Source organism: Ambystoma mexicanum, chromosome 3q, assembly GCF_040938575.1.
Source record: "Ambystoma mexicanum isolate Mex_15411 chromosome 3q, UKY_AmexF1_1, whole genome shotgun sequence".
Classification (NCBI taxonomy): Eukaryota; Metazoa; Chordata; class Amphibia; order Caudata; family Ambystomatidae; genus Ambystoma; species Ambystoma mexicanum.
Window position 1 is genome coordinate 287,604,673 of NC_090926.1, and position 18,102 is coordinate 287,622,774.

Below are 18,102 nucleotides of genomic sequence, written 5' to 3' on the forward strand. Positions count from 1 at the left end.
TTGTCCCCATCACCAGCTGTCCCCCTCAAGTGTGCCCTGGTCAACTCCCGATCCCTTCCAGCACACTGCCTAGACATTCATGATCTTATCATTAGGGACAACCTTGACCTACTGTTTCTTAGTGAGACTTGGCTAAATGAGACATCCGGCCCCGCTCTTGCCCTCGCCATTCCTAGTGGCTATTCCATATCTAGGCAGGACCGGTCCTCTCAAAGGGGAGGTGGAGTTGCTGTCATCGCCAGAGAGACTCTTGCCATCAGAAGGATTCAAGGTGAACTTGGTCACCAGTCTGACTACCTTCTACTCAAACTGAAGCTCTCCCCTAACTGCACCATTGCCCTCCATGCCGTCTACTGCCCCCGCCCCACCACTGATTTTCACAAGGCCCTAATTCACGCATCAGCCAACCTAAAAAGTTCTTCCAAAATCATGCTCTTGGGTGACCTCAATCTAGGGCTCAATGACCCGCATGTTACGCACGCCACTGCCTTACAAAAGGCATTATCTACCCTAGGGTTTACTCCAGTCCTCTCTAATCCAACCCACATTAAAGGTTGCACTCTCGACTGGGTGTCTCCTCACAATTGCTCCCTTCTGGTAACTGAGATTACTCCAATTCCCTGGTCTGACCACTACTGCATCAAATTCGACATAAGGAGTTCCTTTCGAGGTGTTAAACAGACCGTCCCTCTTCCTGCCTCATTTTCAAGAAGCTCTCAGAAGCTCACCAAACAGAATATCACACCCTACCTCTCAGTACCTGCCCTCTCAACCCCTTTCTCCAAGGACCTAGAGCTACTGGCAAATTCTCTCCAATGGGTCATTACTCATGCTGTCAACAGTGTTGCGCCACTAACCCTTAAGAAAGCCAAGAAAGTAAAGCACTCCAATGCCTGGTTTACCCAGGAGCTCCTGGAGTTTCGCTCCAGAAAGAGCAGCACTTGCTACCTGGAAAAATAAACCTAATGACGCCTCTAAAGCAGTCTTTAAGGCTATTTCCAAAAACTACAAAACTGCCATCATTCAGGCCAAAGCCACAGCTTTCAACACCAGGATTGAAAATGCTAAATCTGGTACAAAAGAGATCTTTGCCATCTTTAGAGAGTTGGAGCCTCTCTCCCACCCCACCTCCTAAAGGACGAGACCTGGTGCAACAAAATTCAATCTGCCATGCTTGATAAGTTGGATGCCCTCCATACTAAAATATTAGCCCACCAACAGGCACTCTCCAACCTGGTTGCCAACAGTAACAGTCCCCCGTGACCTACTCTGACCATTCCCCTGTGTTTGAATTTAAGGACATGAGTGAAGTTGAAGTTACTGCCCTCCAAGTCCATCAAACCCTCTAATTGTAAAGGGGATGCCTGCCCAGCTCAGATCATTAAAGACTGTGCCACCTCCCTCGCCCCACTTATCACTGTCTTCATTAATTCCTCATTCTAGTCTGGCCATGTCCCAACTGGTCTCAAGGAAGCATGGGTTCAACCGTACCTTAGAAAACCATCCCTTGACCCATCGCTGCCAGGGAACTGCCGACCGATTAACACTGTCCCCTGTCTATTAACAATCCTGGACAAAGCAGCCTACCTGCAAGTCTAAAAAAAAGATAACCATCTTCTTGGTCTACGACTGTCCAGGTTTCCGGCCACAACATGGGACTGAAACGGCCTTCCTTGACCTAAAAAACCAATTGGACGACCTCCGAGACGCAGGCAAACCCGCTTATCCTGGACCCATCAGCTGCATTCGATCTGGTAGATCACAAGTCCCTCTGCCACCACCTGTCCACCACAGCTAACTTCTCCCCGAGGGCCTGTGCATGGATAACCTCATTCCTACAGAAAAGATTGATGAAGGTCTTCTCCGAATCATCCTGTGCCAACCCCAGTCTTATTAAATGTGGGGTCCCACAGGGTTCATGCATAGCTCCCACCCTCTAACATTTTCACAAGGCCTCTGTTCAAAATTCTGGACGCCCTGGGCATCTCATACACAAACTATGCAGATGACACCCAGGTGCCCATCCCCCTCTTGGGTGATTACCTGTCCGACCTGAACACCCTCAATTCCATCTACTCAACGATCCAATTCTGGATGGCAGAAAAATGGGTGTGCGTCAACAGCGAGAAGACCGAACCTCTGTGAATTGGATCCCTGCACACCCTGGGTAAACTAGACCAGCAATAAATCTCCTTTACAGTTGATAACATCCCCATTGCTGTCTCTCAAATCATTAAGACCTTGGGTGTTTACCTGCAATCCAACTTAACTATGAATAGGCAGGTTAATGCCATAGCATCCTCCTCTGCATATCACTCCAAACTACTTATTGCAGCTAGACCTTTCTTATCCCAACAGAACTGCCTCACCATTGCTAGGGAAATAATTGGGTCAAGGCTGGACTACTGTAATGCCCTCTTTGTAGGGACATCACGTAAGAATCTTACCAAACTCGAACTAGCACAAAACAACGCTCTACAGGCCGCAACAGGCATTTCACAAAGAGACCAATAGAAAAGAGGGAAACGGGTGCACACCTCGGTGTATCAAAAATTGACTAGAAGTAACTAAGTTAATGAGGTGCAGAGGAGAATAACACAACACTGGCACTGTGTTGTGGTGAACAAAGTACAAAAGAGTGGAAAGGAAAGTGTCCACGGTCTGTGGAACACTCACGTCCCCTGCACACTCTAAGGATTGTACGATGACAAACAATTGGTCAATGACTTTCATAGGTACGAAATTATATACATTCGGGTTATATGATACTTTATAAGTAGTTTGTTCAAGAACACTATTTTCAAATAGTTGATAGTGGAAATACTAGATAAATCCAATTCTTTATGGGGCGGTTAGATTGCCAAACACGTCTTAAAGAGTCCACTAGGTTAAACTGTTAACAAGTTATTTTTAATATACTTCAACAAATAGGAGCAAAAAAACATTCCAACTGATGATACAGAGTTACAATATTGATTCCATATTGATAACATATGATCAGAGGTAATGATTAATAAAAACTCAATTTCCATCATCAGGAGTGGTTATTTGTAGCTCTATTCAAAACATTCATTGGTCCAGAGTTTTGATATCTGCAGATTATGAAGCAAATAATATGCTCTTAGAATACATTTCTGGAGTAGATACATTTGCAATTTTGGTTAAAGTAGTTTAATCAGCTAAGGCTGACCATACCTGGCAGTCCTTCACCTTAAGACACTGAACTGTGTCCCCTAGACCGAATCACAGTGGGGCACCGATGCCAGGTATGGTCAGCCTTAGCTGATTAAACTATTTTAACCAAAATTGCAAACCATGGCCTGATGTCACTTATCTCTTCAACTTCCCCTATCCTCATTGTCGTGCTTACATTTGTGCTACTCTGGGCCGACCCATGTAGGTCTTCTAGAGGTCTTCTTGGTCAGCTTGCCACTGGTGCTGGCATCTGCATCAAGGGCCTCAAGGTGAATAAAACAAGTGTCTTAAAGTGTATACTCTCTACTGTCTGGAAAATAAACAATCGGTCTGAGATGCGTTATCGTAAACCTCCTCAACCTCAATGTAGATTTTAACAAGAGGCTAGTGGCACAACACCTTGATCGGTGGCATACACAGCAAGCAAGAAATGTGAAATAATTTCACAGTCCAGAAGATCATTTGTCACATATGGCCAGTTTTATCATAGTTTATCTAGTTTTGACTTAACCATTCAGGCTGTTAGAAAGTCATCTAAAGGAAAACAAAAAATCAAGTTGCTTTTTTTTGGCATCAGGGCTTTGGATAGAAGTATCTATCGTACATCAAGCCTAATGGACTCTGTATTACCTTTTTGTTTCTGCCTGGTTTAAACAGGAATTCCAGTGGATTCTTGGGAAGCGTAATATGATATGATATGGCATTTATAACGCGCCTATACACAAGTGTTTCAAGGCGCGACGAGGCAAGGGAGGGGGAACAAAGGGAAGACAGCCAACGATCTTACGAGGCCAGGTGACATTGAGATTGTGCAAATGCTGGAGAGGGGGAAAGGGTAAAAAGTGAGAGGGGAAAGAGGAGGGTGCAGTGCAGTACATGGGATCACACAGTAGAACAAATGAAACAAATAAATAAAAAGGGAGGCCAGCTGGTGGCAAGTGCAAGGGTAAGTGCAGGCATCAAGTGTTGAGTGCTGGTAGAGGACTGTAGGGATACAGAAATAGACCCCTAGTGCAAGGGTTGCCAGGGGGGCAACCAGTGCAGGAGTGCAACTGGCGGGGAGGGGACCTAGGCCCGAGATCAGAGGGTACCCAGGTGAACAGTGGAGTTTCAATTTCAACCAGGAGTTCAGCAGGGAGGAGGAAGAGAGAAAGCAGAAACAGAGGAAGGTTATGGGGTGCTTCGTTTCAGAGAGGCACGGAGGCTGTTCCAGAGGGAAGCCCCAGCCGAGGAAAGAGATCTACCACCAACTCGTTGCTTGGAGAAGCGACTAACCCTGCGGGACTTGGAGGCGGAGGAGCGAAGGGCTTGAGAAGGAAGATATTTATGAAGAGGAAGTTGAAGGTATTGAGGCCCCAGAAGGCCTTGTGGACAATACAGAGGGTTTTGAACTTAATCCTCACAGCCACTGGGAGCCAGCGCAGAGATTTCAGTCCTGGAGAGATACGATCCCTGCGCTTGAGGCCAAAGACAAGTGTTGCAGTCCTGTTTTGGATGAGGTGCAGAGGGCGGATAGTAAAAGCAGGCAGATTTAGAAAGAGGTTGTTGCAGTAGTCCAGCCTAGAGAGAACTAGAGCTCTTGGAGACAGTGAGCTTCTGGGGGAAGGAGAGGAAAGGAAGAATAACTCTGAGGTGCAGTTGGTAGTGTGACTTCTTAGAGACGTCAGAGATATGAGGAGAGAAGGAGAGTGTGGAGTAGATGATGACCCTGAGGTTTTTAGCCTCACAGATGGGAGCAGGAAGAGGGGCCAGCCAGAGAGTGACAGGAAAGGAGGGAGCCAGTGTGCTGTTGAGGAGAATCTTAGTTTTACTGCATTAAGGCAGAGATCGTTGGCGGCTCACCACTCCTGGATAGCAGACAGTCAGTCAGAGATGAGACGAGGTAGTGGATGGGAGCCTGAAAATGAGCTGAGTGTCATCCACATAGAACTGAAAGTTGGGGCAGAGAGTGGCGATGCGGTGGGCAAGAAGTGTCAGGTATTGGTTGAACAGCCAGGGAGGGAGGTTAGACCCGTGGGGAACACCACAGGTAGAGCGAGAGATGGAGGAGAGGAAGGACCCATTTTGGACCTGAGAGGGTTGATCAGAGAGGAAAGAGTTCAGCCAGGCCAGGGCCTGGTGGGTGATACCCAAGTTATAGAAGCCATTTTTGCATAGAGGGATGTGTGGAGGTTTTTTTCCTTTTAAGCATGAGCTTGCCAGAAGACCCAAACTGAGGGTTTTACTCCAGCTAAATCTGCCTTCGTAAAAAAACAATAAACACAATTCGGAATTTAAATCTAGTTTGAAATGCCTCAATTGGCAAACCTTTATAGAGCGTACTGTAAAAACTAATTCTCGTTCCCTTTAGGACTACTTTTATTTATAGTGACGATTTTTGCAAAAAAGAGCACTTTTTATGAAAGATGAGGACAATTTTGAACATTTTGATTTGCTTTTTATATTTATAAAGCACACATCCATATGGAATCAAGCAAAGAATTGCATCTGGGTGAAGATGAAATAATAAGACAACCAAAAAGCCAGATTTATCAAGCATGTTTAATCAAAGAGATAGGTCTTCAGTTTTTTCCTGAATTCGAGAAGGGAATCAATTTTCCGAAGATCGTGGGCAGGGCATTCCAGGCTTGGGGCCCTGCACAGGAACAGCGCCCATCACCCCAGGACACATCTTGATGTTGAAACCACCAGTAGGTGTGGTCTTGAGGATCGTAGACAGCGATCCGGACGGTAAGAGGAGATTTTTGAAACAAGATATTGAGGAGCAGTCCTGTGGAGGCATTTAAAAGTCAAACAAAGGGTCTTAAACAGAACCCTTTGCTGTATTGGTAGCCAGTGAAGGTTTCTCAGGAACTGAGAAATGCGTGAACGTCTGGGCAATGAGAAAACCAGTTCAACAGCTGCATTTCGAGCAACCTGCAAATGTTGAATTTGACCTTTTTGGAATTCCCATTAGTAGGGCATTGCAGTAATCTAACCTGGGATTTACCAGTGCACCAACTACCAGTGGGCGGTCTGAATGAGATCAGTGGTAGAAGAGGTTATAGCAATTTAAGATGGCAAAGTACAGCTTTTACAATTTAATTTACCTGCAGATTGCAGCTTAAGTTTGCCTTCCAGATACATCCAAGATACTTTACCTTAGCTGCAAATGATGTGGTAACATCCAAGAGTTCTGGACAGGACAGCTGCAATCAGATTTTAGCCAATTTTGTCTTGGATCCAAATAGAATGATCTCAGTTTTATTTGCATTTAGTTGAAGCTTATTAGCCACCATCCAGCTCTTTATTTTGCTAGTAAAAGCCAACACTCTGTCAATTGCTTCCACAGGTTCATTTAACCGAACATGGATCTGTGTGTCATCGGTATAGGAATGATAATGCAAGCCGAATTCCGTGAAGATGTCCAGCAAAGGGCGCAAATGTAAATGTTAAATAACAATGGGGACAGGGAGGAGCCTTGAGGCACTCCACATTTAACTGGTAAACAATCAGAGATAAATGCCTCCAATTTAACTTGCTAAGGATGTGAACCATTGAGCCACTGTAGAAAGTCTTAAAATAAGAATCTCAAAGTCGACTGTGTCGAAGGCTGCCGAGAGGTCCAGCATGACTAGCGTGCTGATTTCACCCTCATTGGCAGCCTTCAAGATATCGTCCCAAACTGACACAAGTGCTGTCTCAGTCGTGTGCCCTACTACACTCTACAAATTGCAAGGTGCAAAGCTCTACATTTTTGGGCATTCAGTATGGACCTGTTTCAGAGTTTCGAGGATAGAAAAGTATTTTTGGATGTGCACTTTTCTGGCCGTCTTTCTTCCCCATCTTAGTTCTTGCTTGGGAATAATCCTTTCCATAGTGATGAGATGCAAGTAAAGATACAGGTTGATCACCATACGATTGTCATTTGGGAAATCATAACCCTCTCTCCAGCCCTCACCTCAACCCTGGCCATAAATGGGTTCCACTGACTGGTGAAGAAAATGAAACAAACCTCACAGGATCCCACCCAACATAAGAGGATGGACAGAGCCTGGGAGTGGGTGGAGCTTCTTTTCTCAGGCTACTGAGTTTAAGCTCTTAAAGTGCTAGGGCACCTGCTTCGATACTGTTCTGTTAGTACACTCCATGTAGGGGCTTCAGGAGTAAGAATGCAATACTTATTATATTGAGTAACTTGTATTTATTTATTTTAATGAACGTTCTGTTTTCACCTTCTCATATATTTTGAGGAATGGAGGGCCGGGGCCTGTGCAACGCAGATTACTAATCAATGAGAGACACAAAATAAAAGAAGGGATTCTCTGGATTTACGAACAACTCAACACAGTATTAAACAATAGTTGAAAGTAATACATTACAAAACGGTGATATTAAACAGGCTCTGTTTTTACTGTTGCCCTGTTAGCTTATATGATATCACCATGTTTCTATATGCACTCCGAGAAGAGGGCCCACATCCAAACCTCATCTTTGGAGCCACTAACAACACGCCTGAACTTTTAAAATCTGCAAGGAACTTGCCAATCCAACTGAAGTCTCCACCTTCCTCCTTTCTGCCCATGCTCTCTACACCGCATCGGCCTCCTATTTGTCATCTAAAATGTAGGACATCCTGTCCTCTATCCCTATCCCCCATCTCCACTCCCGATCCTGCTCCCCTCCTTTCACCTTCCGCACTCTCCTCCCTCCTGGAACGGATGAGGTCTCTAAAGTTGTCTGCTTCATGAAGCTCTCCTCCAAACAGGTGCTCCCCTGCTCTTCCAGGACTACCAAAGACAACATCTCCTCTCTCGCCCCGGCGCTTGCCGACTTCTGTAAACACTCCTTCGCCACTGGCTCTTTCCCTCCATATCTCAAGCACTCCCTTATGCACCGTCACTTAAAAAAAACTGTGTGCTGACCCCTCCTGCCTAGCTAACTATTGCCCCATTTCCACTACCCCCTTCCTGGGTAAACTCTTGGAGAAGCTGGTCCTACCCCAACTGATACTCCACACTGAACTGGTTATTTGCCTCCGTGCGCATTTGCTTTGTTTACTCTGTCTTCTATGCACCTGGCTACCCTCTGATTCTGGGCCCAGGTCCCTGCCCACCCAGCCACACACCCGCACTGCCTCCTGGCAACCCCTGCCCTTTGGTCTGTATCTGTAACCCTACAGTCCCCTTACCTTCACTTATCAGACACCCCTTGTCTGCGCTTTAAACCTTGCACTTGCCACCATGCTGACTGCACTACCAGTTGTTGTTCTTATCCCTTACTCGGCTCTTTCCACCTCTCCCTTCTCCCCTGCACTTTCCCCCTTCCCTCTCCCCTGCACTTGAGCGATCTCAATGCCACTGGGCCTAGTAATATCGTTGTTTTTGTCTTCCCTTGTTACCCTCCCTTGCCTCGTCGCGCTCTGAAACACGTGTGTATGAGCGCGCTACAAATAAATCCTCATATATGACCATGAATCTGGATTCTGGGCATCCAGAGACACGGAAACTCCTCTTCTGAACACCTGTGAAGATATGCTCGCAAATCTGGACTCTAACTTTGCTGCTGTGCTCATTTTCCCCGATCTCTCCCCTGCCTTCGACACGATCAACCATTCTATCCTCATAAAACGGCTCTGTGATACCCTCAGCATCACAGATCGGGCACTGGGATGGCTGACTTCTTTCCTCACTAATTGCCCTTCCAAGTTGCAAATGGGTCCTTTCTCCACAACTACCACACACACTACCTGTGGCATCCCTGAGGGCTCTATCCTATCGCTGTGGCTCTTCAATATCTATCTCGCCCATCTTGCTCACCTGATCACCTCCTTCTCTCCTAACTTCCAGTGCTATGCTGATGACACACAGCTTTCCTTCAGACTTCCCTCTACTACCTCCTCTTCCTCCTCTTTCATCCCTGATTGTCTGACCTCTATCCAGGCATGGTGTGCAGCTAACGATTTCTGTCTTAATGTCAGTAAGACGGAGATCCTTCTCATTGGGACAAATACGCCCTGTTTTCCTCCTACCCTCTGAGCCCTCTACCCTCACCTTCCTGCGAGGCCAAAAACCTTGGGGTCATCTTCGACTTGCTCTCTTCTTCACCGCTCACATCTTGGACCTTCCCAAGAAGGCCAAGTTACAGCTTTACCTCCTCAGACATTCTCCCTTTCCTCACCTTCCCCCAGAAGCTCAATGTCTCTAGGGCTGTGGTCCTCTCTAGGCTGGACTACTGCAACAGCCTTTTCCTCAAACTCCCCCTCTGCCCCCTACGCCCCCTTCAGCTAATCCAGAATATGGCTGGAAGACTTATCGTTGGCCTCAAGCCCTGGGACTGTATCCCCCTAGCCCTAAAATCCCTTCACTGGCTCCCAGTGGCCGTGAGGATCACATTCAAGACCCTCTATCATCCACAAGGCTTTGTGGCCTGGGACCACGCAATCCCCAACCTTGCCTCTCTAAATATCCACTTGCTAATTACAACTCTTTGACTGTCAAGCCTTTCTCCAAGCAGAGTGTGTGGGTCGGTCTATCTCTTCGGCTGGTGCCTTAATTTGGAACAGCCTCCCTGCCCCCTCAGACTTGAGCCGGACCTCCTTAAGTTCCCGGAAACTTCTCAAAGTGCTGCTTTTATCTACCTCTTTCCCTTCCTTGCTTATCACCCCACTGCCGCTGAGACTGGTGGCCTGGTCCTCATGAAACTCAGAGGATACCAGGTACTCTACCCAGTCGACACCAGCACCACTCCCCCGCCCTCCCTGCGGGCCCCTGCTTGGTGGCTGTGCATCCCACACTTGGGATTTGTCCATCCTAGCACTTAGCCTGAGGCCTCCTCCTTGGCTTCCCTTGGCACTTCCCTCCGAGGCCCCCACCAGCACTTGTCAATTCCTTGCCCCCCAACCCATCTCTCTCCTGCACTTCTCTTCACTGCACTTGCACGTCCGAATGCCACAAGGCCTAGTAGGGCCACAATTGTATATTTACTGTTTTGCCAATGTTATTCTTTCCCATTGTTCCCGCCCTACTTAGCCTTGTGGCGCCTGGAAACACAATTCTGTTGTATAGGCGCCTAACAAATCCTCAATACATAAATAAATATGCTGTTTTAAAACGGAATATTCTTGCTCTCCCTCCATCGTTTCTTTTTGTTCTTCCAGAGCTGAAGATCCAAGGAGAGACCCATGACAGCATTGAGGATGCACGCACTGCCCTGTCACTTTACAGGAGGTATCTCAAGTTAAGCAAGAATGGAACAGAGCCAGATGCCTTTCGGAAGGTCCTGAAGAGCCTGTACGAGAAGGGTCGCAAGATGGACTGGAAGGTTCCCGAACCAGAGACTCAGAACAGCCCAAAAAGTAAAAGCGCTGGCTGGCCCTTGTATGTTGAATTCTCTGGTGTTTTATTCTGATGGGGATGGAAGCAGGGGGGGGTGCCGGGGGGAGGTTTAACACGTAGAACGCCAGGTTCAGGTGGGATTAGCATAGATGGACCTTTGCCTTCAGACATCAGAGCTTGATAGATTGATTTGTGCTTTGTGATGCAAGATACTAGTGGGTGGATTTGTGCATGCAGGGATATTTTCTTGTAGTCGGAGATATCGAGACTTCTTAGATTGGCTTGTGTAGCAGGACCCGAGAAGCACGTTGTACGGATAAGGGATAGAGTTGATTTGTGCCCTGCCTCCTACATGGTTACGACTCAGTTCTTGCAGTCAGTGTAAATGTCTCCTGCTTGTTGTATGTAGCAGTGTCTCTGTATCTCACATGTTCTCTTTATCTTCACAGGCACTCCTCTGTACTCGGCGGTGATGGGCCTTTAAAATGAAGTAGCCACTTGGATTTGCATCTTGTATTGTTTTTAGAGATGTAGTTATTTGTATTTTATAATTTTATTTTTTAATTGTCGCCTGACAGGTGTGACGTTCTGTGAACGCCACTTAAACTGTATGGTAAAGAAATAAAGGATTTCTGTTATTTAATACGTGATGCAATTGTTGTCTATTTTAAGAACTGAGTTTTTTGCTCACGTTTTAGTGCTGTGATAAATGCACGGGAATGTTAGACTCATCAGAGCAGGTACAGCACAGTGTGGGCAGTATCACACGCTTCCTTACCAAACACAAATGAAGTAACGCAGGAGCATAGTCAACTTCTTTCACTCAACATGTCGAAAGCAAGATGTTTTCTGACCATCTGCTATGGCAACCTTCCTGTGCAAAAAATACCTGTGGCCCCAAAACCATTCAGGCCTCTACATCCAGTGGCTTTTATGCTGCATATAGGGTTGGTGTGACATTAAGGTTTGCTTTTTGGGGCCTCCAATTCTGAGCAAGGTGATGAGGGCAGACATTTTCAAACTCTGGACTACGCCTCAAAATGACCTACATGCTTAACATATTCCTGCTCTCTGAAGCCCAACCAGCATGTTAAGTGGACGTGAGGCATCCATGCTGGCAGTTGCTCATCTTGCCTTCCACCCAGCTTGAATCCTTCAGGTTAGATAGAAGCGGGAAAGAGACTCAAATAATGAGTTAACGTCAACTGTCCGTTGAGTTGAGAGCAAAAATAAGCATGGGTTGGCCACACACACAGATGTTTTCAGTGATGCAGTATTCTTGGACATGGTGTAATTCTTAGAGTAAATTGCTTCTCGGCCCGCACCATTTTATCGAAGATAGTCGCTACAGAGTTTTGACTCGCCACCCCAGAGGGGCCTGGAGATCATGTAAATGACCGCGATGTGCAGTATAAATCCTCGTAACCTAGCATAAGCGATCATAAACACTGTCTATACTGGTCTTTCTTCAACTGGTAAGAAAGTTGGGTTTTCATGTTCCTCCGGAGCAATATAACAATGGAGCTCTTTTCTTACAGTGCAAATCTATTTGCAGAGGTAAAAGATAAATGGCTCACTCACTTTTAGTTTTCATATTGGCTCATATACATGGGAAAGAGACTAAAGTTCAGTTTGCAGCATTAAGATTTGCTGCTGCCTTTATGAGATCCGCTCTTAAGGTTTCAGTATGTACTAAAGGAGCACCGTTTAAAATACCTGTCTTTGCAAAGTGGTCAGTTCATACTGAGGATTATTACAGATTGATGTGACTGCTGCAGAGACAGCACACGCATTACACTTCATGGTGGTACCAGGAATGTCCATGTTTCAAGTGTTCTTGACTGGTCGCATGCTCAAACTCGGAATGGTGTCAGTAGCAGTTAATAGGAGCATTTGATTTTTCTTTTTCCAAGTTGATGAAATTGTTACCTTCAATTGTACAGATCTTTCCATGAAGAGAATGTATGGGGCAGAATGTAAGTTACCTTAAAGGCATGTGGGCAGCATTGAAAGTCAAGTTTCTTTCTTGGACCCACAGCCACCTTTTCCCATGTGTGCACTAGTTAGTCTTTTTCATCCCCACCAGGAAACCATCTACCCCACTTCTTTCCAAAACTATGTCAAACCACAATTGTAAAAAAAAACAGGGGGAACCATATGGGTGTAGGGGAACATCGTGTCATTTTAAGGAGCAACAACTGCAACCGCAATTGTAATTTATTGTGCGTTTGTAATGTAAGGACAGATTTATAATGTATGTGTGGCATATGGGAGTGGCTAACCTTGTCAGCCAAGTGTCGGTGTACATCAAAATTTGCTATCCAAGGCCCCTCCGTGTAAAGCAGATATATTTAAAGTTGTGAGGGTTTTTTCATTCACATAAATGTAGCTTTTCTGCGATGAGGCTATCAAGTCAACTAAGTCGCTTCTAAAGGGAGTTCCTAATTCAAATCTAATAAAGGTTATTATGGTGCCCCAAAGCAGAGAATAACAGAGCAGAAGAAAATTCACTCCCTGACTCAATTGCAAAGAAAGAAGACGGCAGCCACATCCAGCGACAGCCAGAGCATGCTAGGTAACTGCTGCTATTCTGACCTCCACTTCTGAGCAACAGGGAAGATCCAAACAAGATGACTTCCTCCCTTGGATGGTGGGCCTAATCAGTCAGAAGACAAACTACATTTTGCGCTGTCCCTGGAAGAGCTGCGACCTCCATGGCCTGCAATTCACCAATACCTGGGGTCCTGTCCCACTGTGTTGTGCATAGTCGCCCGAAGAACGATTCCGCCTGGAAATTTGTGGGCATCTTTCTTAACCTGCAGAGACTTGATCCAGCTCCCCAAAGTCCCATTACACAAGACGAGGACCGAGAAAAGGAGAAGAGTCGATCATCGCAACATCCATCCTTCACCAAAGCCTGGAAAAGGCGCCAACAAGCCACAACCGAGAAGATCCATTGCTGGGCACGTCGGTCTGCATGAGTGCTGTCGCCAGATCCACCAAAGCCCCCCTCTTCTGTCACCAAGAAACTGGTGACCTGGTCTATCGCCTGTCCACTCGTACCATCCTGCAGCAGCAAGTTCTTCATCTTAAGCTACTGTCCTGCACCCTATCAAACTTACCTGGAGCTTTGCTTGCCGATCCGTGTCCTGAGGGTTGTAGATGGCTGTATCTTGCATCCCACCAGGGCTCACTTAGAGATGCACTGTGGTGGACAACCCATTGTAATCTCTCCTGCCTTAGGACACTGGTCCTTGAGGCAACCTCACAAGGAAACACCTAGGCTTCCTTTACTTGAAAAAACGAGCTTTACCTATCTGCAAACCCAGAAGAGATCCTGTTGAACTCTGCCACTTTTGAACTTTGAACACTCTACCCTGCCTATCCTGCTCACCACCTAACGTCTGGTGGCCTAGCGTTAGGTAGTGAAACACTCGTAAGATAGGGTTGCCCTCTGGGAACAAAAAGTTGTCATGAGTTGGAAAAGTTCCCATATATGTGTCAGATGGTTTTACTAAGAGAGTTGGTACTATTTAAGTTGTTCTGAAATGTATTACACCTATGGTGTATTACTTAAACTTGCAATTATGTTCTACATGTGTTACTGTGTTTTAGTACTTACCTTGCAAATATTTGTGTGCTTTATTGTATATATGAAATTACTATTTTTTATTTACGTGTAGTAGTATTTTCTTGAATAAGTGTATGCTCAGAGTTCTTTGTTCCTTCCTACAGCCTCCTCCCCTCCTAGGCTAAGCGTGCCTGCTCAGCCATTCTACCAAAGCTCTGCGTGGTTCAGGCCAAACCTAAGCCTTGGAACCCTGCACATCCAAGATAGGCTTTTCTAAGTTCTTTTACAAAATTAACTTAAGTAAAACTACCTAACGCCGTGCAACAATGGAGATGCTCCACAGTGAGGCCACACCACTGTCAGAACCAACACATATCTAGATAAGCTTACTGGAACTGTCTTAAATTAAAATTCAGAATGGATGACTTGAAATGCAATGATACAAATAGTCTCTGGGAGAAGCTGAGTTAATGAGAAAAGGGAGAAGCTCTCAACATATCTCTAGTTTTGGAAAATGAGGGTATTGGAACACGGAACAGAATAACTGAAGCGCACTTTGATCCACTTTCATGCAAATAATTAGTTTCCCTCCATGGGCTGAAGGTAGCGATGTTGGAGTTAGGTGGTACTTGGATCCAGGCTCGTTTGGAATTTTTTTCAAAGCTGAGTTTCATATAGTTGCATTAACTTACCCTCTAGATTGGGCATAAATCCACATTGATCTGGATGGACCAGCGTCTCAATCACATTTAGTAGTCTATTAGCAAGTGCTCTGGCGAGGACCTTAGCTTCTCCGTTGATCAGTGAAATGGGACGGTAGGAGGCACATTCCTCCGGGGGTTTTCCGGGTTTGTGTATGACCACTATGCATGCCCTTCTGAGGTCTGGGGGGAGGGCACCTTGCTCGTTACATCGTAGGAACATGCGGTGCATATGGGCCGATATTGCGCCGCCAAGGCATTTCCAAGTCTCCGTCGGGAAGCCGTTGGGACCCGGGGTTTTCCCGGGTTGGAGCTGTGCGAGCGCCTCTTGTATTTTATTCTCCGTGATTTCAGTGTTCAGGAGATCCGTTTGCTGTTGTGAGTGTTTCGGGATCTCAATCCGGTCGAGGTAGCAAGAGGGGTCGAGCGTGGGGCGTTCCAAGACCCTATTCTTGAGTGCTGTATGAAAAGGAAGGATTGGGTCCTTATGTGGCCGCTTATCCAAAATATTAGTCAAGTCATCCTGTTCATACGCAACAGATGGCCTGCCCCAGCCCAGGTATTCGATTAGCTTTGTCATCCCTGATCTATAAGAAGCACGAGCGTGTCCTGTGCCTTCAGGAGTGCCAAAATCCATTTCTGGAGAAGTATCCTGACCACTGGAGTGTCCACAAGGTCCTTCATTCTTGATTCCTGGAATATTAGTTCCTCTGGAACACCAGGAGTGCCATACTCCAGGCCAAAACCATAATTGGAGCTTTCCTCCTCCACATAAATAGAGGACATAAACTTAGTCTCTTTTGTCTTGCGGTTTGTAAACCTTCAACGGTTCCGAAAAAAGGACATTGAGGGCCTCGACTTCGAAGTCTTCGACGGTGTCGAATGAGTCGGAGGAGTATCCCCCGAGGCATCGAGGCCATGAGTGGCGCACATTTATGCCTTCGAGGAATTCGAATCCTTCAAAGTCTTCGACGACCTGTTGTCTGGACTCTTGGACACGCGGTCAGTGGTTTTCATCGACTCCATGTCAGTTGGGAGCCTCTAACGACATCTTTGAAGGGCTCACGCTACTGCCTTCTCAAACACCTCCAACATCTGCAGATGGAATTTCTCCAGTTTTGCATTACTAGCCTTTGGAAAGCTTACCAGTTTCCCTTCGGGCAAGGAATATGTAGAGGACGATCTGGAGCAATGACTCCTTTTCTTAGATCTCCTCGAAGACGATTAAGAGGAATGATGAGACCTCAAACGCTTAGCGTGCTTGCCGTGCCTCTTGGTCCAGTGTGGAGATCTCTCTTGGGCTCTTGTCTTCGGATAATATTTTTGTGTGCTTTACCGCAGACTATTTCGGTGAGGGTTTGCCCAAAGCAGGTTTCCTCTTCCTCTCTTTTAAAGCTTTTCCAGTCAGACTAGCATGAGCCACAATCGTCGACAATGTGGCCGACTGCAGGCCCCAAAGACATACCCAATGAGGATCGGTTAATCTCTTGAAGCCAGTTTTCGGGATATGGGTTAACATTTTTGGAAGAAACTTGCAAACTACGCAGCTATTAAGCACGCAGAGGCAAAGAACCGTTTCGAGCTGCTGAGCTGAAAAACCGAACTGAGGCAATGAGCGCGGTGCATGCCTTGTATACCAGTGTCGTCGTCATACTCGAGGAGGACAGAGGCCCTCGAAGGTAGACTATGACTATGCACGGCACCCTCTGCTGAGAAAAGTTTCTGAGCTGCAAGCAGGATATCTGAGTATATCAAAGATGATGAATATGTTGGAGGATACAATCCATTTGAATGAAAAGACTCAGTGCTGGCTGGCTACCATAGTAAACCACACCAGCACCACTCTCCGCACTATGCTCTGTGTCTTCTGAGCTTTTGTAGCAGTCTCAGTAAAGCCAGCTGGGGAAGCTCCTCCTTCAGAAACCAACAGAATGAAAAGACTCGGTGTCGTCTAGCTACCACAGTAAACCACTCCAGCTCCACTCTCCACACAGTAATTATTACCCCCTTATACGATTCTCTATGCAGGGTAAATATTCCAGAACTGTGTAAATCTTGCAGGGAACAACTGAATAGATCCAACAGGATATATCATGGCTGGGTAGAATTTGCACAGTCAAAATGACTATTTTACCTAAACTATTATATGCTTTCCAGTCCCAATCTAAGATTAGGTGGTTAATGAACTCCAGAGAGACTTTTTACATTTTTATGAGCAAGAAAAGTACCTAGCGTCCCACATAAGATCCCTTTCAGGGCAGGAGTGAATAGAAGCTTGGGAGTTCTCTACAAGACATTGTCTGATACAAGAGGGACATTACAAAGGCAAAATGCTACAACGGATTTGTCCAAAGCAAGCCTGTTGTCAAGAGTCCTTTGCCTGGTATCATACCGAGAGTGCTTTGTTTGCAGGAAGTGGGGAGGGGACAGTGACTGGCTACTCTTAACTCCACCACATTCCCATGTGTGCGTTCATTAAATGGACTGATAAGTGGCAGTTGGCAGCATACTACTCTGCTGTTCGTTTTTGACTGTCTGCTAGTACTTTACCAGATTGAGCTTAGACGTGGGAAGAAAACAGTGGGAACAGGACAGGAGGACAAGAACAGGAAACAAGAGAAAGGGGGGCATTGGAAACATGAGGGGATCAGACAGGGACACACCAAGGATAGAGCAATGGTAATATGTGGATAGGTCATACGGGCAGGTGAGTGGCGGCAGAAGTAAGGTGCTGGACCGAGGGGTGGACTAAAGGACACCGCGATGAAGAGTGGAGACAGAAGGGCATATAGACTAAAGAAAGGGAGATGGCACACCAACCACAGTGTTTTCAACACAAAGATGGGGCCAGAAGGACGGATGGTGTTAGGCAGAGGCAGGGCAAAGCCGCAAAAGCATGTGGACAGAAAGACGAAATAGGGGAATGCAGTGAGTACTAAGGGCAAGGGAGGGTGTGAGTAAAGAAGGAAATGCACAGGCGGCAGAGAACGGGAGAGGAGTGGACAGTGACAGAAGAGCGGAGGCGACTGGGACGAGAACACAGGAGCAGGGCACAGAGGGCAGCTAGGCAGTCACAGGAAAGTTGGCATGCTGCATGCAAGAATAGGATCAGCTGGCGGCGGCGAGGACCATGAGGTGTGCACCTGAGAGGAGAGCAGGGGTTGAGTGTCCTGGCAGGAACAAGAGTAGTCATATCCAGGTACACACTTCCATCAGGGCACAAGGATTATGCAGTCTATGCTAATAATGTGAAACTCGTACAGCGAAAGCGCTATAACAATAACAAATTATCAGTATTTTTCCTAAAAAACGGATTCCA

The 18,102-nt window shown here is 46.3% G+C and overlaps 1 protein-coding gene across 7 annotated transcripts in view; it reads left to right on the top strand.

Moving 5' to 3' along the window:
- Positions 1–11,154, top strand: part of PAN2 (poly(A) specific ribonuclease subunit PAN2) — a 1,309,324-nt gene extending 1,298,170 nt beyond the window's left edge. For 4 of the 7 annotated variants that reach the window (XM_069653787.1, XM_069653788.1, XM_069653785.1 and 1 more), the window contains 2 exons: positions 10,334–10,553; positions 10,961–11,154. In XM_069653787.1, the coding sequence (XP_069509888.1) occupies positions 10,334–10,553; positions 10,961–11,000 (260 nt within the window). In that variant the 3' untranslated portion in view covers positions 11,001–11,154. The remainder of the gene's footprint in view (positions 1–10,333; positions 10,554–10,960) is intronic. The other 3 variants (XM_069653789.1, XM_069653792.1, XM_069653786.1) reach the window with 1 other exon arrangement.
- The last annotated feature ends 6,948 nt before the right edge of the window (positions 11,155–18,102 follow it).